Below are 24997 nucleotides of genomic sequence, written 5' to 3' on the forward strand. Positions count from 1 at the left end.
AAATGGAGAGCTGGCTCAAAAAAGGGCAGGAATATGTACTAAATGTTCCTGGAGGTTTTCATGAAAGGTAAAAACATAAAGGAGGGAGTATAGCAGTATTGATTAAGGAGAATATTGTGGCTCTGAGGAGATAGAATGTCCAAGGACAAAATCTATTTGTTTAGACCCAAGAAGTAATAGGGTTCTTTTACATGACTGAGTTTATTCTTACACCACCAATGCATAGGAAATGTAGAGCGGAACAAATTGGCAGTGAATTTTCAAAGGGGTTCAAAAACTATAGAATAGTGATAATGGAGTATTTAATTATCCTAATAGATTGGGATAGTAGTAGTGCAAAGAATAGAGATGGTGAAGAGTCTCTGAAGTGTGTTCAGGAGAATTTTCTCTATCCGTATGTTTCCCACATTATGAGGAAGGAGGTGTTGTTATTCTTAATTCTGAGAAATGAGGCAGATCAAGTCTAAGTGGGGGAACATTTAGGGAACAGTGATCAAAATATAAAGTTCAGGTAAGTCATGGAAAAGGGCAAGGAGTAATTTAGAAAGTTTTCTTATTTATGGGATGTGGGCATTGCTGGCCAAGCCAGCACTTATTGCCCATCCCTAACTATCTTAAAAAGGTGATGATGAGCTGCCTTCTTGAACCCCTGCAGTTCATGTGGCGTAGGTACACCCACAGTGCTGTTAGGGAGGGAGTTCCAGGATTTTGACCCAACAACAGTGAAGGAAAAGCGATATATTTCCAAGTCAGGATGGTGAGTGGCTTGGTGGGGAACTTCCAGGCGGTGGCGTTCCCATGTGCCCACTGCCTTCTCCATCAGGATGGTAGCGGTCATGGATTTGGAAGGTGCTGTCGAAGGAGCCTTGGTGAGTTCCTGCAATGCATCTTGTAGTTGGCACTCACTGCTGCCCCTGTGTGTCTGTGGTGGAGGGAGTGAATGTTTATGGATGGGGTGCCAATCAAGCAGGTGGATGGTGTCAAGCTTCTTGAGTGTTGTTGGATCTGCACTCCTCCAGACAAGGGGACGGTATTCCATCACACCCCTGACTTGTGCCTTATAGATGGTGGACAGGCTTTGGGGAATCAGGAGGTGAGTTACTTGCCACTGGATTCCTAGCCTCTGACCTGTTCTTGTAGCCACAGTATTTATATGGCTAATCCAGTTCAGTTTCTGGTCAATGGTAACCCCCAGGATGTTGATAGTGGGGGTACAGTGATGGTAATATCATTGAATATCAAGAGGTGATAGTTAGATTCTCTCTTGTTGGAGATGGTCATTGCCTGGCACTTGTGTGGCGTGAATGTTACTTGCCACTTGTCAGCCAAGCCAGGATATTGTCCAGGTCTTGCTGCATTTGGATATGGACTGCTTCAGTATCTGAGGAATTGCGAATAGTGCTGAGCATTGTGTAATCATCAACGAACATCCCCACTTCTGATCTTATGATGGAAGGAATGTCATTGATGAAACGGCTGAAGATGGTTGTACCTAGGACACCACCCTGAGAAACTCCTGCAGTGATGTCCTGCAGCTGAGATGATTGACCTCCAACAACTGCATCCATCTTCCTTTGTGCTGGGTATGACTCCAACCAGTGGAGAATTTACTCCCTGATTCCCATTGACTCCAATTTTGCTAAGGCTCCATGATGCCGCTCTCGGTCAAAGGCTGCCTCGATGTCAAGCACAGTCACTCTCACTTCATCTCCGGAGTTCAGCTCTTTTATCCATGTTTGAACTTTCTTTCTTCCAGCAGCATTCAGATTTTTCTAAAGAACATAATAAATTGGGACAGGAATAAGGCATGTGGCCATTCGAGCCTGTTTCACCATTCAATAAGATCATGGATGATCTACTCAATCCCACTTTCTAACCCTGTCTCTGCATCTCTTGATCCTCTACAATGTCCAAAAAATCTATCAACCTCAGACTTGTTTATACTCAATGGCTTAGCTCCAAAGATTCACAATCCTCCACATGAAGGCATTTCTCATCAAATAAATAGCTGACCCAAAGATTATGACCCCTAGCTCTACATTCTCCAGCCAAGAAAAATAGAATCACAGCATGGTTAGCAGAGGAGTTGAAGTGCATTGTCATCAGCAAGAAATGTAGGACACCGAAAGTTAGAGCTACCTGGAAGATGAAAGCGGTAGTGAATAAGATGAAGGAAAAATTGTTGAACGATGTAGCGAATAAGATGATGGGAAAAAAGAGGGCATATGATAAGTGGAGTAGCAGATGTGAAGACTTCAGAAAGATTGACGAAAGAGCCAACGGCAACATGAGGCAAAACATTTTGAACACAGTTAGCGGCTAGGACCTGGAATGTACTACCTGAGAGTGTGATGGAGGCAGATTTAAAGGGATTTCCAAAGACAGTTAAATAAGCAATTAATAATATGATACACAGAGCCATTGGTAAAAGACAGGAGAGTGGCAGAGAGATGACACAGCCATGACAGTAACCACCCTGTGATTCTATTTTTCCTGGCTGGAGAATGTAGAGCTAGGGTTCATAATCTTTGGGGTCAGCCGTTTATTTGATGACAAATGTCTTCACGTGGAGAATTGTGAACCCTTGGAGCTCAGCCATTGAGTATAAACAAGCCTGAGGTCGATAGATTTCTTTGGACACTTAAGAGGACCAAGAGGTATGGAAACAGGGCTGGAAAGTGGGAGTGGGTAGGTCACCTGTGATCTTACTGAATGGTGGAACTGGCTTGAATGGCCACATGCTTTATTCCTGCTCCAATTTCTCATGTTCTTTAGAAAAACCTGAATGCTGTTGGGGGAAAGAAAGTCTAAAGGAGATAAGGAATGCCACATTTTGAGATCCTGGGGAGAAAAATGCATTAGGCTAGGACATTGCAGGGTGTCTTGATGTAAAACACTAAGGATGCAGGGAGGACGAAGAGTGAGTAGGACAAAGTAATTGAAGTTTTTCCCATAGCTTCCCCCATTCCCCATCCACCGTGTGGTTTTTTTTTGTCAAATTGTTGCCAGTTAAGGTTGAAATCGGCCATATTATCAGAGAATGGTTTTGAGCTTATGTCTATCCCGTTTAATTTTAGGGAAAGTTATTTCAAGATGTCAAATTATAGGTGTTGAATAATCATTCATAAAAGGTTATAACCAAACACAAGAGGTATGTTTTGTATCGTCTTAATTGGAAGCTTTTTTAACCTTCCCTGTTGTAAATCATCTCCAGCAATGGCTCCTCTTTCCTGTCCTGTTACCTCTGGAGGCCCCAAGGATCTATCCTTGGCTCCTTCAACTTCCTCAATGGTATGTTGTTTCTTGACAAGAGCATCCGAAGACATGGTGTCAGCTTCCACACGATGACAAGAGCCAGCTCTTCTTTGCCACGACCTCTCTATCAACCCCTCCTCTGCCTGTGTGGTGTTAGACATCCAATCTTGGATGAGCTGCAGTTTTCTCCAACAAGACATTTGGGAAGACTGAAACCATTATCTTCAGCTCCGCCATCATGAGCTTCACGATATTACCACTGACTCCATCCTTCACCCAACCACTGTCTCAAGTTGAACGAAACCATGAGTAAACTTGGCATCTTATTTGACCCTGAGCTGCGCTCCTGACCCCCATTTCCTCTCCAACACAAAGACCTCAGTAACATTGCCTATCTCAGCCCATGTGTCAGACAACTTATACCTCTTTGACACCTCCAGACCATATGGCCCATGCTTGAATATATGAAAACTCTTCTAGCCAAGTTTCATCTATTCTTAAGCTTATCCAAAATTCTATTGCCTGTATTCTATATCAGGTTCACTCATCACCCCTGTTCTCCATGACCTACAAACCCTCCCTGAACCCTCTAACTAACCTCTTCCTTTAGGACGCTGCTTCCTATTTCCAATTCTTTGTCCAAGCTTTTCCTCACCTCTCCTAATGTCTCCTTTGGCTAGGTATCCTTCTTTTGGTTATGCTTCTGAAGCTCCTTGAGACTTTTTTTCTACATTAAAGGAGCTCATGTAAGTGCAAGTCATTGTCACCCACTGAGCTGGAGTTGCTCGAGACTCAGGTCAAGGTGCATGTTGATTCATCATCTCAGTATTGGGTGAGCACTTGTATGCCAGATCATCTCCAGCCCCACAGCTCTTAGATCTCTGTGCTCCTTCAATCCTGGCAATTGAGCAATTTTAATTGTGCCACCTTTGGCAGCCATGCCTTCAGCTGTCTGGGCCTGAAGCTCTGGAATTCCTTTTCTAAACTTCTCTCTCTCTCTCTTTCTCTTTCTCTCTCTCCTCCAGGACACTCCTTAAAACTGACCTTTTTGCCAAGCTTCTGTTCACGAGCTCAGGTATCTCCTTATGTGGTTCAGTGTCAAATTTTATTTGGTAACCTTTCTGTGAAGTTCCATGGGACCTGTTCACTATGTTAAAGGTGCTTCTTTCTTCTTAATAACAGCAAAGGAAGTATGGTGAGTTATCATCCAAGACTCTATGACTCTGTGACTCAGGAGAGATTGCTTTGCCTTATTCCTCTTTGCGAGTGTGACTGGCTCCTAGTCAGAAATTCTGCTTAATAGATAGGCTTGAGGTGCACAATTTACCAAGTACAAATGTTGAGCTTTGGCTGTACACTGGGAGCGCGAACCCAACATTTCTCCCCTTAGGTAACTTGAGGATCTTGAGCAAAGGCCGAGAATGTATTTCAGTGAGTTCCTGGTTCCTGCAGGGCCCCAAGTTGCAGCTACTGCCAAAGTGCTCCAGTGTAAATGTCTGTCGAATTCAGCATAGAGCTCAGCAGCACCTAAGAGGTTGGAGACCAGATTGAGGCAAACTCTGTTCTAAATTGTGTTTGGCATTCTATTTCTTTAGGAACTAACCAAATAGAAACCCAAGAGCCAATAGCAGCTCTAAAGCCATCAACAAAGACACCGAGAGCCAGGAATATGAAGCCGAGGAAGAAACCATCCAAGATCACATCAACAAGGGCTGCAGGGAAAGAGAATGTTGAAACGGGATTCGGAGAGGTACAGAATGTAACCAGGACAACATAGAGTACATGAAAACCAAGAGGGACAGCAATTAGAAACCAGAAAAAGAATGTGGCAAGAGAGACTGTTACAGACAGGAAGAGGGTTAATTGAAACAGCACTAATTTCTCTTCTCACCATCCATCTGTAAACAAAAAGGCGTTTTGGTTTGTTTCCCTCTTTGTAAGCTTTGGCATATTTCCCAACACCTTGGTTTTGATGCGATCCAATTTTCTATTAATAACCCCACAGCATAGGATGCTCTCAGAGGGTTAGTTTATTTGCACACACTCAAAACACGAAAAGAGGGTTTGCAACATTCCCCTCACCTTCAGATTACAAAGAGAGGGATTGAGAAAAGAAAGATTTACAGTACAGAGACCACAGGGAAAGTAAATATTGTTTCATGTGGGTCCCAGAGTCCAGAATCAAAGTCCAATGAGGTATTCCCTCATAGAGGCTGGTGTGCTGAAAACCGATGCTGGATAATTCACTTTTCCGGTGGTGTTGACTTCACATGATGAGATAGGCATGCAGAGATGAATCCGTCTTGTTGTGGGGTCAGACAGGAAAGTGGATTGAAAGCCACTATCAGATCAGCCATGATTTTATTGGATGGTTGGGCAGGCTCGAGGGGCCAAATGGCCTACTCCTGCTTCTAATTCATATGTTTTTATATATGTACGTGATAGTACAGAATTTCCAACAGAAGGAGTGTAGATGGGGCTAGGTGTTCAACCTGGGCAGAGCTCCTTGACTGTGAGGCTGCTAGTTAAATGGTAAACCGCAGACTGAGCTTTTCAATTCAGCAAGGCAATATTACTTGTTCTACAAGCCAGAGGCCCATGTCACATGAATCCATCTCGCCACCATCTTTGACAAAAGATGTTTATCTAAGGTCTGGAATTTGGCATGATCTTCAGGACTGACACTGAGTTAAAAGGAATGTTTGGGAGGCTGTTGTCTTAGCAATGTTCTATCTCCACTGGCAAGCCTGGGTTATCAAATAAAAAAAGCCTTCAATGTAGCTCCCTTTGAAGTTGGGCTGTGCAGCCCCCAGGTGATCACTAGTGGCTCCTTAGATATAACGAGGAGTGAGATTTCCGAAACTACAAAGTGGCTTCTTTTGCTCTGAGGTCAGGGACAGACACAATCTCAGCCATTTTAAGGAATTTTGTTCAGCTTTTAAAATTTTAGAATTAGCCATGATGACATATATTTATATTCTATAAAAATATGCAGTGTGAGGTGTTAGTCCCCCGCAGTAACAGAGATTGGGGAATAAGCAGAGAATGTGAGAAGTGGGAGGGGACAAGTGCTGGTAAATGCGGAGAGAATGTCCCAATAATTTTTCCCTTCTTCCTTATGCTTTGACCTTTGTCCCACTGCTCCCGAAAGCAGCACAGATGAAATGAGGAAACCAGTGTGTTAAGTAGCCTCCACCCTGTAGTATGTGGGTTGTCAGTGCTCATGTGCTATTGCACCAGAATTTCAAACCAGCTGCAGTTTTACGTATATAGTTACCACCCCATTCCCTTGATCACTTGCCCATTTTAAGGCAATGGACATGTGCTTTGTATGGACCAGGAAAGTCTCAGGCCCTATCACCTTCCTGTGCTGAGTTAGTGATCTCAGTGGTAATGTCCCAACAACCCCTGGGTTAACTGGAGGCGGATGATGTGGGCCAGATTTCAAAATTTGCGAACGGTAAGGAGGATAATGATAGACCTCAAGAGGATCGAGGCAGACTGGTCGGTGGAACGTGCAGACTAGTGGCAGATGAAATTTAATGCAGAGGGTTGTGAAGTGATCCATTTTGGAAGGAAAAGCACAGAGAGACTAGAAAATAAAGGGTACAGTTTTAAAGTGGGTGCAGGAGCAGAGCGATCTGAGGGCATGTGCGCATAAATTGTTGAAGGTGTCAGGATAGGCTAAGAGCATGATTAATAAGGCCGACAGGATCATGATCTTTATGAACACGTGGAGTCGGATTTTCTTGACCCAAGTGGGTAGCTCGAGTCTGGAAATTTCCTGACTTGTCAAACCCATCTTGGTAAAAAGTAGCCCAGCTACCAGGTTTTCACTCCACCTGACCCCGGGAGCAGATGGTAGGCAGGGTGCAGTGAAGGGATGAGTGCCGAGGCGAGCTGGTTAGAAGTGTTTAGAAGGCTGCCTCAGTCCTCAGTTCCCTGGGATTTTGTCCCCAGTTGTCTCGGAAGCCGTTAGGCCCTCGAGCGCTCACTCCTCACACTCCTCCCCCACTCCCTCCCCCACCCAGCATTACCCCCTGGCTCCTGATACCCTCCATGCAAACTCATGACCACCAGCTCCCTTCCCAAAGATGCACCATGCCCGCAATGCCATCTCCATAGCCACTCGCTCAGTATCCACCATCTGTGGACTTCAGAAACCAAATGGAGATGGAAAGAATTAAACTTCGAACAATCAACTACAACTCTCACTCCTACACACTTGATAGTGCAAAACCTCCCATTCAAAAAATCTATTCAAAGCTTTTAAATATCCCCAATGGTTAATTTCATTTAAAAAAAAAACTTTTATTCTGAATCCTCATTGAAAACCACTGTAATATCCTCTTTAAACGAGCTTAGACAGATAGAGAGGGTTGTAGGGGCTGGAGGAAGTTTCAGAGATAAGAGGGGGATTATAAGGGCTGGAGGAGGTACTGAGATAGAGAGAGGTCTAGGGGCTGGAGGAGGTTACCGAGTTATGGAGCGTTGGACAAGCTGGAGGAGGCTAGAGAGATAGGGAGGATTGTAGGGGCTGGAGGAGGTTACAGAGATAGGGAGGGTGGTAGGGGCTGGAGGAGGTTACAGAGATAGGATGGGATGTAGGGGCTGGAGGAGGTTACAGAGATAGGGAGAGTTTTAGGGGTTCAAGGTAACAGAGATAGGGAGAGTTGTAGGGGCTGGAGGCGGTTACAGAGATAGGGAGGGTTGTAGGGGCTGGAGGAGGTTACAGAGATAGGGAGGGCTGCAGGGGCTGGAGGAGGTTACGGAGATAGGGAGAGTTGTAGGGGCTGGAGGATGTTACAGAGATAGGGAGGGTTTGTAGGGGCTGAAGGAGTTTACAGAGATAGGGAGGGTTTGTAGGTGCTGGAGTAGGTTACAGAGATAGGGAGGGCTGCAGGGGCTGGAGGAAGTTACAGAGATAGGGAGGGTTGTAGGGGCTGGAGGAGGTTGCAGAGATAGGGAGAGTTGTAGGGGCTGGAGGAGGTTACAGAGATAGGGAGAGTTGTAGGGGCTGGAGGAGGTTACAGAGATAGGGAGAGTTGTAGGGGCTGGAGGAGTTTACAGAGATAGGGAGAGTTGTAGGGGACCATAGGGCCTGGAACCATATTGCAGCAGATGTCAGCCAGCAAAGCAGGCTAGAATGGAAATGCAGAATCAGGAATAGTGCAGTGCAGGAGGCCACCATTTGACCCCTCAAGCCTGCACTGGTTCTTTCACAGCGTAATCCACTTACTCCCACTCTTTCCTCCTAACCCCACAACCTTTTCTCCTTCAAGGATTTACCAAATTCCCCTTTGAAAACCAGGACTGAATCTGTATTTGCCATCCTCTCAGACAGTGCATTCCATATCCTAACCATTCCTTGCAGAATTAAATTTTTTCTCATATATTTGCCATTCTCGTTAAATCTGTTTCCTCAGATTCTCGATCCTTCAACTACTGGAAACAGTCCTTTCTTATTTGATCCATCAAAACCCCTCATGATTTTAAACACCACCCTCTATCAAATGTCCTCTTAAAATTCTCTTCTCTGAGTCACTGTAATCTTTCATCCTGAGTACTGCTCCCATAAATCTCCACTGCACCCTTTACAAAATCTTACCTTCTTCTTGAAGTGTGGTGCCCAGAATTTGACACAAATCCTCCAGCAGCGCCTGAAATCATGGTTTATGCTGGTTCAGTAGAAAAGCATGAAATACTGGGAGAGAAATTCTCTGCTGGGGTGGGTGGAGGGGGCGAGGTTGGCGGGATGGAGAGGTGGTGGGGGGTGTGGGTAGGGGAGCGCGATTACCTGAAACCTTCAGTAAAGTAACAGCCGGAAATTTTAAAAATAGTCTCTGGGAAAACAAGGAGCATCAAATTTTAAAGCCAAATCTAAACTCTTTTTTTAAAACCACTTCCACATTTAAGTAGCAAGTAGTTACAAAAGCTAGTATTATTCTGCTTAAAAGGAAAAAATAAAAGCTGCCTTTTAATGTTGCTCTTCACATACCACAGTCTCGAATGAGCGTCTTTAAAGGACATCTGCTCATCCCCACCTCATTGATAAGGTTAACAATTTCACAATGGACGATCTAAAAAGGGAGCAGAGTTAATTTAGACATGTTGCATTTTATGAATAAGATGATTGAAATACACGCATTTTCACTTAAAAACATCAGATCCCACTTGTTAACTTGTCTCTCCTGTTTGCAGAATGAACCGCCTGCCAAAAGGCAAAGAATAACAGCAGGTGCTTCCAGTCAGATAAGTGAGCACTCTTGCGTCTTGTTTCAAACCGATTACCATTTTGTAAAGAAGCTAAAATTGTTTGAAATAAGCAAGGTGTCGGGGACTGAGGGCGGGGAGTGGTGGTGTTAGACTTCACCCCTCAGGGACCTAGGATCCAGATCCAGCACCAGAAAGGGGTGATTGAGGGGCTCCCGTCTCTATAGGGAGGCATTAAGTTGTGAAGCTGAGGGTGTTACCGATGTGGGAAGGCTTCCCTCCAGCCCACTGAAGCTTATTCACCTCATGGCAAAGCAACCAACTGTGATAGGAATTTTCCCTCTGAGTTGCCTGCCAAGCAGATTAATCTAGTTGTTTATCACTCTTTGTGTAAAACAGTGACTTTTGGTACCAGTTCATAACTTACCTTTCATTCGCACTTCTAGATAGGACACAAAAACAGAAAATACTGGAAGCATTCAGCAGGTCCGACTGAATCTGTGGAGAGGCAAACGAGTAAAGGTTTCAAGTCAGTGACCCTTTATCAAAACCCTAAGGAAGGGGCATTGACATGAAACATGCATGTTTTTACATGCAGGGCCAAAATAAAGCCCTATGTTGGATGACTTAATGGCAGTGTTAAACTTCACCTGATAGTAAATGCAGCAGATGCTGCATAGGAGTGAGCTACCAGCTCTGAGCTCATGAGACAGGCTTCACAGTCGGCTGCAGAATCTCAAGGTTATTTATCGCAAATCAGAGGTAGCAGCTTGTTCCATGATGGGCCAGACCATTGCAGTAACCCATGCTCTTTTCGAAATGGTTTCTGAACAGATCCCAAGCACAAGAAGGTGAAGGTGTCCACCCTGAAGACTGCTCGATGGAAACCACTATCCCAGAGTACCAGAGACTACATCACTACAGCAGTTGACATTGCTGTATAGTATGTACCCAGCAGTTACCTATGTGTTTAATGGACTGTAAGATGTTTTGTTAATGGCTTTGGTTTATGTTGATTGAATGAAAAACTGATGGTGTTCGACAAGGATGATACCAGAGCTGAGGTTACTGGTCAGGGGGGGCTCTTTTCTCTAGAAAAGATAAAGCTTGGGGGACCTGATAGAGGTCTTCAAAATCATGAAAACATTTGCTAGGGCAGATGCAGTGAAGATGTTTCCACTTGTTTGGGGAGACCAGGACTAGGTGCCATCAATATAAGGTAGTCACTAATAAATCCAATGGGAAATTCAGGAGGAAGTTCTTTACCCAGAGAATGGTGGGAACGTGGAACTCGCTGTGACAGGGAGTGGTTAAGGTGAATAATGTCAGTATTTAAGGGGGAACTGGATAAACAGATGTGGAAGAAAGGAATAGAAGGAGATGTTGATAGGGTGAGATGAAGAGGGGGGTGGGTGAAGCACAGACCACTTGGTGCACATGGTCTGTTTCTGCGCTATCCACTCTTATGTAATCAAACATTTTCCACTTCAGGTACCCAGTGTCAACTTGAAGCACTCCCAGGTGAGGCAGAGCTGGAAGCAGAATAAAGATCCCTCTGTACTTGCCCCATCACAATCCCAACCCAGCTACAGTGTAGACTAAATGCAAACTAAAGCTCCCTCCTTCAACTGGCCTATCACGAAATCTCAGGTAGAGGGCACCGCAGTGTTACTGGACTAATGACGGAGTGGCTGGGACAAGTAACCTCTGGCAGTTTGAGAATTTATGCCCAATTTAGAAAACTTGGAAATAAATCAAAAGCTGTGATCAGCCAAAGTGATCATGAAGGCTTTCACGGAATCATAGAATGGTTACAGCGCAGAATGAGGCCTTTCAGCCCGTCATGTCTGTGCTGAGCCTCTGAAGGAATAATTCACCTCATGCCACTCCTCTGCATTCCCCCCCACAGACATGCACATTTTTCCTTTTCAGGTCATGATCCAGTTCCCTTTTGAATGCCTGAATGGAATCTGCCTCCACCACTCTTTCAGGCGGTGTGTTCCAGACCCTAACCGCTCGCTATGTGACAAAGTATTTCCTCAAGTCGCCATTGCTTCTTTTACCAATTACCTTAAATATGTGTCTTCTCACTCTTGATCCTTCCACCAATGGGAACAGTTTCTCCCTATCTACCTTGACCAGGCCCCTCATGATTTTGAATGCCTCTATCAGATCACCTCTCAACTTTATCTCCTCTAAGGAGAACAGCCAAAACTTCTCCAATATTTCTTCCTAACTCAAGTTCCTCTGGAACCAGTCTCATGAATCTTTTCTGCACTCTTTGCAATGCCACCTCATCCTTCCTAAAGTGTGGTGCCCAGAACTGAACGCATAACTGCATTTGAGTGTGAACCAGTGTTTTATACAAGTTTAACATAGCCCCCTTGCTCTTGTGCTCTATGCCCCTATTAACAAAGCCCACGATGCTATATGCTTTATTAACCACTCTGTCCCCTCTTTGCCCAGCTACCTTCAATAATTTATACACACGTACGCCCAGGTTCCTCTGCCCCTGCACCCACTTTGGAATTGCACCCTTTATTTTATATTGTTGCTCCGCATTCTTTCTACCAAAATGAATCATTTCATATTCTTCTGCATTAAGTATCATCTGCCACTTGTCCTCCCATTCCACCATCATGTCTATCCTTTTTAAGTTCCACGCTATTCTCCTCACAGTTGACATTTGTATCATCTACAAATTTGAAAATGTGCTCTATACAACAGTGTCCATGTCATTAATTTATCAGGAAGAGCAAGAGTTCTAACACCAACGCCTGGGGATCTCCACGACAAACCTCCCTCCAGTCTGAAAAATATCCATTAACCATTACTCTCTCTTTCCTGTCACTCAGCCAATTCTGTATCCACATTGCTTCTGTCTCTTATTTTCCATAAGCTCTAGCTTTGTCTCACAGTATCAAATGCCATTTGGAAGTCCATGTACATCACATCAACAGCATTGTCCTCATCAACCCTCTCTGTTACCTCATCAAAAGACTCAGGCAAGTTAGTTAAACACAAAACAAAAACAGAATTACCTGGAAAAACTCAGCAGGTCTGGCAGCATCGGCGGAGAAGAAAAGAGTTGACGTTTCGAGTCCTCATGACCCTTCGACAGAACTTGCGTTCGAGTCCAAGAAAGAGTTGAAATATAAGCTGGTTTAAGGTGTGTGTGTGGGGGGCGGAGAGATAGAGAGACAAAGAGGTGGGGGGGGGGTGGTGTGGTTGTGTGGTTAAACACAATTTGCCCTTAACAGATCCGTGCTGTCTTTCCTTAATTAACCCACATTTGCCCAAGTGACTTAATTTTGTGCTGAAATATTATTTCTAGAAGCTTCCCACCACTGAGGTTAAACTAACTGGCCTGTAATTAATAGGCTTATCTTTACACCCTTTTTTGAACAAGGGTGTACCATTTGCAATTCTCCAGTCTTCTGGCACCACCCCGAGTCTCAGGAAGACTGAAAAATTATGGCCAATGCCTCTGTGAATTTCCACACTCACTTCCCTCAATATCCTTGGAAGCATCTCATGCAGTCCTGGTGCCTTATCACCTTTAAGTACAGACATCGTATCCAATACATCCTCCTTATTAATTTTAATTCATCAAGTGTCTGAGCCACTTCCTCTTTCACCGTAACCTAGGCAGCATCCTCTTCCTTGGTAAAGACAGATACAAAATACTCACTCGGTGCCTCCAACACATTAGAGTAATTAAAGAGAAACTGTTTCCGGTGACAGGAGGATCGATAACCAGAGGCAAGATACTGCGGATGCTGGAAATCTGAAACAAAAACAGACAATGCTGGAAAAACTCAGCAGGTCCGACAGCATCTGTGGAGAGAGACACAAAATTGACGTTTCAAGTCATTATGACCGTTCTTCAGACCCTTCTTCTGAAGAAGGATCATACGGACTCGAAATGTCAACTCTGTTCTCTCTCCAAGGACACAGATTGAGGGTGATTGGCAAAAGAATCAGAAGTGACATGAGGAATTGGATAAATACTTCTAAGGGAGAGAACTTGCAGGGGTTGGGGAATGAGCAATGGGGAGGAGTGGGACTAATTAGAAAGCACATCCTAAGAGCCAGCACAGGCACAATGGGCTGATTGACCTCTTCCTGTGCTGCATCATTCTATAATTCAGATTATTGTAAAAACCCAACTGATTCGACAATGTCTCTTTAGGGAAGGAAACCTGCTGTTCTGGGGTACTCAAAGAGTACCCACTAGGGAATCACTCCATTATCAGGAGGGAAGCAAGAGAGTTTTACTCTGCAACTAAGATGCTTGAATAGGGCAATATGAAGGGAGCTTTAAACTGCAGCCAAGCCGCACCCAGTCTGACATGGGTGTGTTTGATGCTGGCTGCTTCCTAGTGTGGGAAGTGTCAGGGCCAGCGGCGCAAGGGTGTTTGCCACCCTAACTGAACCTTCAGCCGGAAAACTATCCCCTCCCCCCACCAGCCCCTGCCCCCGCCTTCTGGGAGACATCGGTGGAATTGACATCACGGAAAGCCGGCGGGAGTGACATGACAGAGAGTCAGCAGCAAGGGCCAACCCGGTTCTAAGGGGAAACAAGTCCTGAGAACCCAGGGACAGGCTGAGGGAGCAGGTTAAAGTGGGATTCACTGCCTCTACATTGGGATCTCGAACTCGCTGCTGTGTGAATGCACACGAGGAACGAGCGGGCTGTGTATTAAAGTGCTGCTGTTTAACTTCCAGTCACAGTCATTGATAAAAACATTACAAGAATTCTCGCAGTAAACCTTAAAAACAAATTACTGACATGATCCAAACCCACCCCCCTCTCCGCCAACTCACGCCCATCATAGTCAGGCTAACACTTGTTGCTCACGCCCGACCCCTCAATGAAGTTCAAACCTCACCAATCCCATCGGAGCCCACCATAGACCCAGCCAATTGGAGCCCTCCTGGCATCTTTCTCGGTTTAAGGAGGTTTGAATTTGGTTGGGTGGCATTGTGCAGGATGTGATGTCACTGCATGGCAATGCCTCGTGATGGTGGGAGTTGCGGAGTTTCTTTCCCCTTGGTTGCTGATGACAAATTATGGGACTCATTTGTTTAAAACACCTGGTTTCTGTTCCCATTTGTTTGTAGGAAATGCTGCCCCACCCCCGACTCTTTGCCACCGAGGCGAGAGCCTAGTTCGCCTAGTGGTCACAGAGAACCTGGGAAGCGTTGATCTGGTGAATGTTAACATAAGTAGAGAGGAGCAGGGACATCTAGGTGTCGAGGCACATAAGTCACTTAAAATAGTGACACAAGATAAGGCTGTATAAAAAAGATACTAAGCGCCTGGTTCATTTCTAGAAGAACAGAATTGAAAAGTAGAAAAGTTACTAGAAGCTCCTGTCAGCGTTTCTGCTTTCCTTATTATAAAAAGGGTCAAGGAGGTGGCGAAGGTGTAAAACAAATTTAGAAAGACTGAGAGACTGTACCTGTCAGGAAATACTGAACAGGCTGGGGCATTTGATAGAGATCTTTCAAACTAGGAAAAAGTTTGAGAGGGTAGATGCAAAGAAGATGTCCCCACCTGCAGTGAAGACAAGAATTGGGACGATAAAATGTAGAGAGTCACTAATTTATCCTAGGAGGAAATCAGGAATTATCTGGAGAATGGTGAGAATGTGGAACTCGCTACCACAGGGAGTGGCTGAGGTGAATAGTGTAGATGCTTTTAAGAGGAAGCTGGATAAACACATGAGGGAGATGTTGATGGGGTGAGATGGAGAAGGGGTGGGAGGAGGCTCAAGTGGAGTAGAAATGCCAGCACGGACCAGTTGAGCCGAACAGCCTGATTCTGTGCGGTAAATCCTTTGTAATTCTTTGCAACGCTCGCCTTTATGAGCACAAAACCTCAGCAGTACAGCTGTACTGAGAAATGCTAGTGCTGTGGCCACTTTCTATGTACCAGTGTCCGGCAGTCCAGCATTGTGATCTGATTTACCAGTGATCAGATTCTTTTGTGGCCCATCCAGACAAGGTCAACCTCCTGGTATGTGAGTTTTTTTCCGAGAATGAGTCCGATGTCCTTTTTCTAACTGTCTTCTGGCTGAGGCAGGCAGTCAGGCCTGTGCCACTACCACTGCCCCAGCTGGGAAGGGCTGAGTCAGTGCATGTGGAATGGTGACTAGGTAACCTCTGACCCTGCGTTCAGTGCTCAGGGAGGTCATTGTGTGGTGTCTGTGTCAGCCCGCTCGCCACCCTGTTCCTTAGGACCGAGCAGCCGGCACTCTTAACACAACTTCTCCCTTCTCCTTCTCTCTCTCTCTCTTTGCCGAATAGCAGCCAATTTTAACTGTGCACTTTGATTCCCTGCAGTAATTCTTTGCCACAGAAGGGTTCCAAGAAGGAGGCCAGTCAGGAGCATCTGAGCCAGTTGAGACAAAGGTAATTGTGGCGCTGTGAACCTTGTGGGTGCAGCGAGCAGGTATGTGAGGTTGACAAAATGAATTGCTAGTCTTGCAGCAGCATTTCTGTCCCAAGTTGCAAAACCCACAGAAGGCATCAAGTAGGAGTTCCACCATTTGAAAGACTGTTTCAAAACCCATTGGGAGGGATTGAGCAAGAGCTCCAGTTCCAGGCCCATTGTTATTCAGTTGAGAGTTATCAGGTAAGACTGCTTCTTAGAGGAAACGCCCAACATCTTGCTTTCAGGGGAGGCGATGGTGTAGTGGTATTGTCGCTGGACTAGTAATCCAGAGACCCAGGGTAATGCTCTAGGGACCCATGTTCGAATCCTGCACCGGTGGAATTTGAATTCAATGAAAAAAAAAATCTGGAATTAAAAGTCTAATGATGACCATGGAACCATTGTCAATTCAAAACCCATCTGGTTCACCAATGTCCTTTAGAGAAGGAAATCTGGCGTCTTCACCTGGTCTGGCCTACACATGACTCCAGTCCCACAGCAATGTGGTTGACTCTGAAGTGGCCTAGCAAGCCACTCAGTTGTATCAAATCACTACAAAGTCACAAAAAAGGAATGGAACGGGACAGACCGAGGCACCGGAAACGACAATGGCAAACCCAGTCGACCCTGCAGAGTCCTCCTTGCTAACATCTGGGGGACTAGTGCCAAAATTGGGAGAGCTGTCTCACAGGCTAGTCAAGCAACAGCCTGACACAGTCATTCTCACGGAATCATACCTGACAGATAATGTCCCAGACTCCACTATCACCATCCCTGGGTGTCCTGTCCCACCAGCAGGACAGGCCCAGCAGAGGTGGTGACACAGTGGGATACAGTCAAGAGGGAGTTGCCCTGGGAGTCCCCAGCATCGACTCCAGACCCCATGAAGTCTCATGGCATCAGATCAAACATGGGCAAGGAAACCTCCTGCTGGTTACCACGTACCGCCCTCCCTCAGCTGATGAAACAGTGCTCCTCCACATTGAGCACTCCTTGGAGCACTGAGGGTGGCAAGGGTGCAGAATGTACTCTGGGTGGGGGAGTTCAATGTCCATCACCAAGCCTCGCTCGGTAGCACCACTACTGACCAAGCTGGCCGAGTTCTAAAGGACATAGCTGCTAGACTGGGTCTGCGGCAGGTGGCGGGGGAACCAACAAGGGGGAAAAACATACTTGACCTCATCTTCACCAGCTTGCCTGTGGCAGATGCATCTGTCCCTGACAATTTCAGTAGGAGTGACCACCGTACAGTCAGTGTGGAGACGAAGTCCCGTCTCCACATTGAGGATACCCTCCATCGTGTTGTGTGGCGCTACACCATGCTAAATGGGATAGATTTCGAACAGATCTAGCAACTCAAGCCTGGGCATCCATGAGGTACTGTGGGCCATCAGCAGCAGCAGAACTGTACTCAAACACAATCTGTAACCTCACAGCCTGGCATATCACCCACTCTACCATTACCATCAAGCCAGGGGATCAACCCTGGTTCAATGAGGAGTACAGGAGGGCATGTCAGGAGCAGCACCAGGCATATCTGAAAATGAGGTGTCAGCATGGTGAAGCTATAACACAGGACTACTAACATGCCAAACAGCATAAGCAGCAAGTGATAGACAGAGCTAAGCAATCCCACAACCAACGGATCAGATCTAAACTCTGCAGTTCTGCCATATCCAGTTGTGAATGGTGGTGGACAATTAAACAGCTCACTGGAGGAGGAGGCTCCACAATTATCCCCACCCTCAATGATGGGAGAGCCCAGCACATCAGTGCAAAAGATAAGGCTGAAGCATTTGCTAAAATCTTCAGCCAGAAATGCCGAGTGGATGATCCATCTCGGCTTCCTCCGGAGCTCCCCAGCATCACAAATGCCAGTTTTCAGCCAATTCAATTCACTCCATGTGATATCAAGAAACGGCTGAAGGCACTGGATACTGCAAAGGTATTATTCTGGCAATAGTACTGAAGATTTATGCTCCAGAACTTGCCACGCCCCTAGCCAAGTTGTTCCAGTACAGCTACAACGCTGGCATCTACCCGGCTATGTGGAAAATTGCCCAGGTATGTTTTGTGCACAAAATGCGGGACAAATCCAACCCCGCCAATGACCCCCGCATCAGTCTACTCTCGCTCACATGTAAAGTACTGGAAGGGGTCATCGCCAAGTGGCAGTGGGTTAGCAATAACCTGCTTATTGACAGCCAGTTTGAGTTCCGCCAGGGCTGCTCAGCTCCTGACCTCATTACAGCCTTGGTTCAAATATGGACAAAAGAGCTGAACTCCCGAGGTGAGGTGAGAGTGACTGCCCTTGACATCAAGGCAGCATTTGATTGAGTGTGGCAACAAGGAGCCCCAGCAAAACTGGAATCAATAGGAATCAGGGGGGAATCTCTCTGCTGTTTGGAATCCTACCTAGCACAAAGGAAGATGGTTGTGGTTGTTGGAGGTCAGTCATCCAAGCTCCAGGACATCACTGTAGGAGTTCCTCAGGGTAGTGTCCTCGGCCCAACCATCTTCAGCTGCTTCATCAATGACCTTCCTCCATCATAAGGTCAGAAGTGGGGATGTTCGCTGATGATTGCACAATGTTCAGCAACATTCGTGACTCCTCAGATACTGAAGCAGTCCCTGTCCAAATGCAGCAAGACCTGGACAATATCCAGGTTTGGGCTGACAAGTGGCAAGTAACATTCATGCCACACAAGTGCCAGGCAATGACCATCTCCAACAAGAGAGAATCCAACCATCGCCCCTTGATGTTCAATGGCATTACCATCACTGAATCCCCCACTATCAACAATGGAGGTTACCATTGACCAGAAACTGAACTGGACTAGCCATATAAATACTGTGGCTACAAGAGCAGGTCAGAGGCTAGGAATTGTGCGACGAGTAACTCACCACCTGACTCCCAAAGCCTGTCTGCCATCTACAAGGCATAAGTCAGGAGTGTGATGGAATACTCCCTATTTGCATGAATGAGTGCAGCTCCCACAACACTCAAGAAACTTGACATTGTCCAGGACTAGGCAGCCCACTTGATTGGCACCACATCCACAAACATTCACTCCCTCCACCACAGTGGTAGCAGTGCATACCATCTACAAGATGCACTGCAGGAATTCACCAAGGCTGCTTAAACAGCACCTTCTAAACCCACGACTGCTACCATCTAGAAGGACAAGGGCAGCAGACACATGGGGAACACCACCACCTGGAAGTTCCCTCCACGTCACTCATCATCCTGACTTGGAAATATATCGGCCGTTCCTTCACTGTCGCTGGGTCTAAATCCTGGAACTCACTCCCTAACAGCACTGTGGGTGTACCTACACCACACAGACTGCAGCAGTTCAAGAAGGCAGCTCACCACCACCTTCTCAAGGGCAACTACAGCCAGTGACGCCCACATCCCGTAAATGAATTTTAAAAAAGTATCAATGAAGTGTCAGCTGTTGGCTTAATTGATAATACCTTCACCTCTGAACCAGGAAGTTGAGGGTTCAAACTCCAATGCAGAGACTAGGGCACCAAGTCCAGGCTGACTCTCCAGTTCAATACCGAGGGAGTGCTGCACTCTCGGAGGGTCAGTACTGAGGGAGCGCTGCACTGTCAGAGGGTCAGTACTGAGGGAGCGCCGCACTGTCAGAAGGTCAGTACTGAGGGAGCGCTGTGCTGTCGGAGGGTCAGTACTGAGGGAGTGCTGCACTGTCAGCGGGGCAGTTTTTCAGTGAAACTTTAAAGCAAAGCTCAGTCTGCTCTCTCAGTGGGTGTAAAACATCTCAAGTCACTGTTCTGAGGAAGAGCAGGGGAGAGTGCTGGTATCCTGGGGCTAATTTTTATCCCTGACCCAACATTATTAAAAACAGGTAATTATCACTTTTGCTATTTGTGGGAGCTTGCTGTGGACACGTTAGCTGCTGCAAAATACCCAACAGTTCAATATCTGCCGATCAGCACCCTTCAGGCTCAAATATGAAGACACCATGTTTGACGAGGTAGCAGGGCCTCAAGAATGTTGGGAACTTAGGAACAGGAGGAGGCCATTCAGCCCCTCATCCTGTTACACAAGAACAGGAGGAGGCCATTCAGCTCCTCATCCTGTTACACAAGAACAAGGGGAGGCCATTCAGCTCCTCGAGCTGGTTACACAGGAATGAGAGGAGACCATTCAGCCCATCAGGCCAGTGTTTTTCCATCCAATGAGATCATGGCTGATCTGTGACCTAACTCCATATCCCTGCCTTTGCCCCGTATCCCTTAATACCTTTGGATAACAAAAATCTATCAATCTCCGATTGAAAATTAACAATTGAATGAACGTGAATAGCCGTTTGCGAAAGAGAGTTCCAAATTTCAACCACCCTTTGTAGAAATGTTTCCTAATTTTACTCATGAAAGATCTGGCTTTATGTTTTAGATTGTGCTCCCTAGTCCTACACTCCCCAAGCAGGGGAAATAGTTTCTGCCTTTCTACCCTATCTGCTCCCCTTCTTTCTTGAAAACTTTGAGCAAGTCACCTCTATACCTTGTAAATTTCACAGAATACAGCCCTAGGTTGTGTACTACCTCCTCATAATTTAATCTATGGAGTCCAGTTATAATTCTGGTAACTCTACACTGCATTCCCTCCAAGGCTAATACATTTTTTCTTTGTTGTGGTGCCCAGAACTGTAGGTAGATGTGGTCTAATCGGGGGTTTGTGTAGTTGCAGCTTGGCTTGTATCTGGGCAGGGCTGACTTGCAGAGCCCTCTGAATGTCCGAACAAGCCGGCTTTGTTGGAAGAACAATTGCTAGGCTCACTCTCACTGCCTATGGGGAACTTGAGGATGGGCACCTCCTGAGGACCAGCTCAAAAAGAAAGACTGTTCAGTCACACCTTGAGACTAAAACCAACTGTTGCCTTCATTCAGCACCAGGGCCCTGAGTCCAGCGTCTCCAAGCATTTGGGTTAAGAGGCATTTTCACGCCAACCTGGTAACACTCCTGCTTTCTTTGTTTCCAGGTTTCTGGATCGATGTTCTTCCATCAAAGTTCCTGTGAGCAAACTGAAAGATTTAAGAAACGTCAAGAAGTCTTGTACATCCCAGGCAGAACACCTGCGAGAGGATGAAGCTTCCCTGCTAATCCTGCAGGTATTTCAGTCCAACGCAACCTGCCCAGTCATTAACTATAGTAAGGGGCAGTGGGAGGGCCCCAGCCTTGATCTCTATCTTACTCCAAGTGGAACCTTACCGCACAGAAGGAGGCCAGTTAGCCCATTGTGGTTGTATTGCCCTTTTTGAAAGAGCTCTTCACTCTAGCCCCACTCCCCTGCTGTTTCCCCCCTAAGTCCTGCAAATTTACTCCCTTTCCAAGTATTTATCCAATTCCCCTTTTGAAAGTAACTATTGAATTTGCATCCATTGCCTTTTCAGGCAGAGTGTTCCACAAGGACACAAGAATTAGGAGCAGGAGTAGGCCATTCGTTCCCTCAATCCTGCTCCGCCAGTCAATAAGGTCATGGCAGATATGACCTGGTTTAACAAATTTGATTGAGTTTTTTGAGGAGGTGACTGGGTGTGTAGATGAGGGTAGTGTGGTTGATACAGTCTACATGGACTTCAGTAAGGCTTTTGACAAGGCCTTGCATGGGAGACTGGTCAAGAAAAGAAGAGTCCATGGGATACAGGTCAATTTGGATCCAAAATTGGCTTAGTGGCAGGAGGCAGAAGATGATGGTCGAAGGTTGTTTTTGTGACTGGAAAATTGTAGTGAGGTAAATAGTAAGAAGGAAAGTCTTAGACTACAGGACAATATAGATGGGCTGGTCAGATGGGCAGAACAATGACAAATGGAATTTAATCTTGAAAAATGTGAGGTGATGCATTTTGGGAGGACTAACAAGGCAAGGGAATACACAATGAATGGTAGGACCCTAGGAAGTACAGAGGATCAGAGAGACCTTGGTGTACAAGTCCATAGATCCCTGAAGGTAGCAGGGCAGGTAGATAAGGTGGTTAAGAAGGCATATAGGATACTTGCCTTTATTAGTCGAGGCATTGAATACAAGAGCAAGGAGGTTATGATGGAACTTTATAAAGCATTAGTTAGACCACATCTGGAGCACTGTGTGCAGTTCTGGTTGCCACATTATAGGAAGGATGTGATTGCACTGGAGAGGGTGCAGAGGAGATTCACCAGGATGTTGCCTGGGTTGGAGTGTTTCAGCTATGAAGAGATACTGGATAGACCAGGGTCGTTTTCCTTAGAGCAGAGAAGGCCAAGGGGGGACCTGATTGAGGTGTACAAATTTATGCGGGGCATAGGTAGGGTAGATAGGAAGAAACTTTTCCCCTTAGTGGAGGGGCGAATAACCAAGGGACATAGATTTAAGGTAAGGGGCAGGAGATTTAGAGGGGATTTGAGGAAATATTTTTCACCCAGAGGGTGGGGGTATCTGGAACTCACTGCCTGAAAGGGTGGAAGAGGCAGGAACCCTCTCAACATTTAAGTATTTTGATGAACACTTGAAATGCCATAGCACACAAGTTCTACGGGCCAAGTGCTGGAAAATGGGATTAGAGTAGATAGGGGCTTGATGACCAGCATGGACACGATGGGCCGAAGGGCCTCTTCCCATGCTTTAAAACTACGTGGTTTCAACTCCATTTTTCTGCCCATCCCCCTCGACTCCCTTGTCTATCAAAAACCTGTCTTAACTCAGCCTTGAATAAGTTCAATGAGCCAGCCTCCACTGCTGTCTGGGTTAGAGAATTCCAGAGACTAACAACCCTCTGAGGGAAGAAATTACTCCTCATCTCTGACTTAAATGGGGGGGGCTCCTAACTTGTAAACTGCGTCCCCTAGTTCTAGACTCCCCCTCAAGGGGAAACATCCGCTCAGCATCCACCCTGTCAAGTCCCCTCAGAATTTAATATGTTTCTTCCAGTTCACAAAACTGTGTAAAACAAATTCTCCTCAGCTCCCCCGCGGCACTTCCACCAATTATCTTAAACCTGTCTCCTCTGGTTACCGACCTTCCTGCCAGTGGAAACAAGTTACTCCAACTCGTTACTCCTTTATCATTTTAACTGCTTCTATTAACCCTGAGTGGTTTAGAATAATGCCATTGGACCATTTGACGTCCTGATCAGACATTCCACAAGGCCATAGCGACTCAATTGTGTGTGAGATTGTTTTCCTGGTTCGGATTCGTCAGGAGAACATGGAGAGTGAACAAAGAAGCCAGAGCTTGGGACCATGAGTGCAAATATCTCTTTGGCAGGCCAGAAGCCCGGGACAGCTCAGGCAGCACCTTATTCCCAAACTTTAAGTGTTGTCAACCTTGGCTCAGTCAGTAACACTGGGAAGAATTTTCTCCCCGTCGGGGGTGCTGAGCAGGAGCGGGCGTGGGCAAGGGCGTGCAGCCAATCACCGCCCAGGATTGGCCAATTAAGGCCCGCCCAGCGTGACGCACACCCGGAAGCGCTGAGCGCTCCCTGTGCGGTCAGTGGGGGGGGAGGAGGCTGAGTCGGGACATGCGCGTGAAAGAGCACAGAAATCAGGGAGTTTAATGTCATTGTGAAAAGTTTAAATCAAGAAGAAAAAATTTTTTCCAGACGTGTCCCTTCATGTGACAGTGTCGCATGAGCTGGGACACGTCAATGAATTTTAATGAGAAACTTTATTTGATTTATAAATCCTCCATGCAACCTCATCCCGCTCATGCATGAGGTTTCATGATAAATGTGAAGGCCGCCTAGTCTCTTCACGCCCCCCACCACCACCCCCCCGCCACCCACCTCGCCGCCAACCTTAAGGTTGGACGGGCAGCTCTGTTAATCCTTTTAATTAGCTTTTAAATGGCCTTTACTAGGCCTTTGACGGTTCAGCGGGTGCGCAGCCGACTCTGGTGTGCATTTGCCAAACTGAAGATCGGAACGACGCGCGGTGACATTGTGACGCACGCCTGACATCACCGCACGCCATTTTACACATCGCACAGCGAGCCCGCCCCCACACACCGACTCGAAGATTCTGGCCACTGTCTCTGTTTCTCTCTCTCATCTCTGAGTGAGAAGGTTGTGTGTTCAAGCCCCCACTGCAGAGATTTGAGCCCCATAGTCCAGGCTGACTCTCCTGTGCAGCGCTATGCTATCAAAGGTGTCATCTTTCAGGATGAGACATTCAACCCAGGCTTCCATCTGCCTCTCAGGTGGACATCAAAGATCCCACAGCAAGGAAGAGGGAGGCAGCAGCATAGTGGTAACTTCACTGGACTGGTGATCCAGACACCCAGGCTAATGCTTTTGGGGCATGGGTCCAAATCCCACCATGGCAGCTGGTGGAATTTAAATTCACTTAATAAAACCTGGAATTGAAATCTAGCCTCGGTCATGGTGACCACAAAACGATCATCAACTGTTATAAGAACCCATCTGCTTCCTTTAGGGAAGGAAATCTGCCATCTTTACCCGGTCTGGGCCTACATGTGACTCCAACCCCACAGCAACGTGGTTGACTCTTAACTGCCCTCTCAAATGGCCAAGCAAGACACTCAAGGGCAATTAGGGATGGGCAACAAATGCTGGCCTTGCCAGCGATGCCCACATCCCATGAAGGAATGAAAGAAGGACAGGGGCAGAGCTGCCTGATGTCCTGGAGCTCTTATTTAACTCTCATCCAACTCCACTTAAGCCAATTAGCTGCAGTCGTTTGTCTGATTGCTACTTGTGGGACTTTCCCACTGCATCTCCTTACACCCCTTGGAAAGTACTTCATTGGCTATAAAGCACTTCGAGATGTCCTAAGGTTGTGAAAGGCTGTGTAGAAATGCCAGCGGACATAATGTGGTTGACAAGTGGCAATCCCAAGAAAAGTCGGCCCCAAGGGTGCACCAGGTGAGACTAGAAAGCTTCCTACCCGCTGCTTACCAGCATACTCTGGTCCTGCTATGAACGCAGTGATCCCTCGGGTTCCTGTACCTTTACTCAGACCCAAAAGACTGAATGAAACCTTGGAGCTGATAACTGTACCAGATTCCACCACTGCACCCCCCCAGACTCAGGTGGACTCCGCAAGAGCATCACCCCTCCGAAGGCCAG

General features: G+C 46.4%; 1 protein-coding gene across 1 annotated transcript in view; it reads left to right on the forward strand.

Annotated features, from left to right (window-relative positions):
* Positions 1-24997, forward strand: part of LOC121269358 (centromere protein Q-like) — a 55566-nt gene that overhangs the window by 18886 nt on the left and 11683 nt on the right. The window contains exons 2-6 of the mRNA XM_041173912.1: positions 4851-5005; positions 9457-9511; positions 10303-10411; positions 15817-15885; positions 20917-21046. Of these exons, the coding sequence (XP_041029846.1) occupies positions 4851-5005; positions 9457-9511; positions 10303-10411; positions 15817-15885; positions 20917-21046 (518 nt within the window). The remainder of the gene's footprint in view (positions 1-4850; positions 5006-9456; positions 9512-10302; positions 10412-15816; positions 15886-20916; positions 21047-24997) is intronic.

The sequence above is a fragment of the Carcharodon carcharias genome, chromosome 24 (genome assembly GCF_017639515.1).
Source record: "Carcharodon carcharias isolate sCarCar2 chromosome 24, sCarCar2.pri, whole genome shotgun sequence".
Lineage (NCBI taxonomy): Eukaryota > Metazoa > Chordata > Chondrichthyes > Lamniformes > Lamnidae > Carcharodon > Carcharodon carcharias.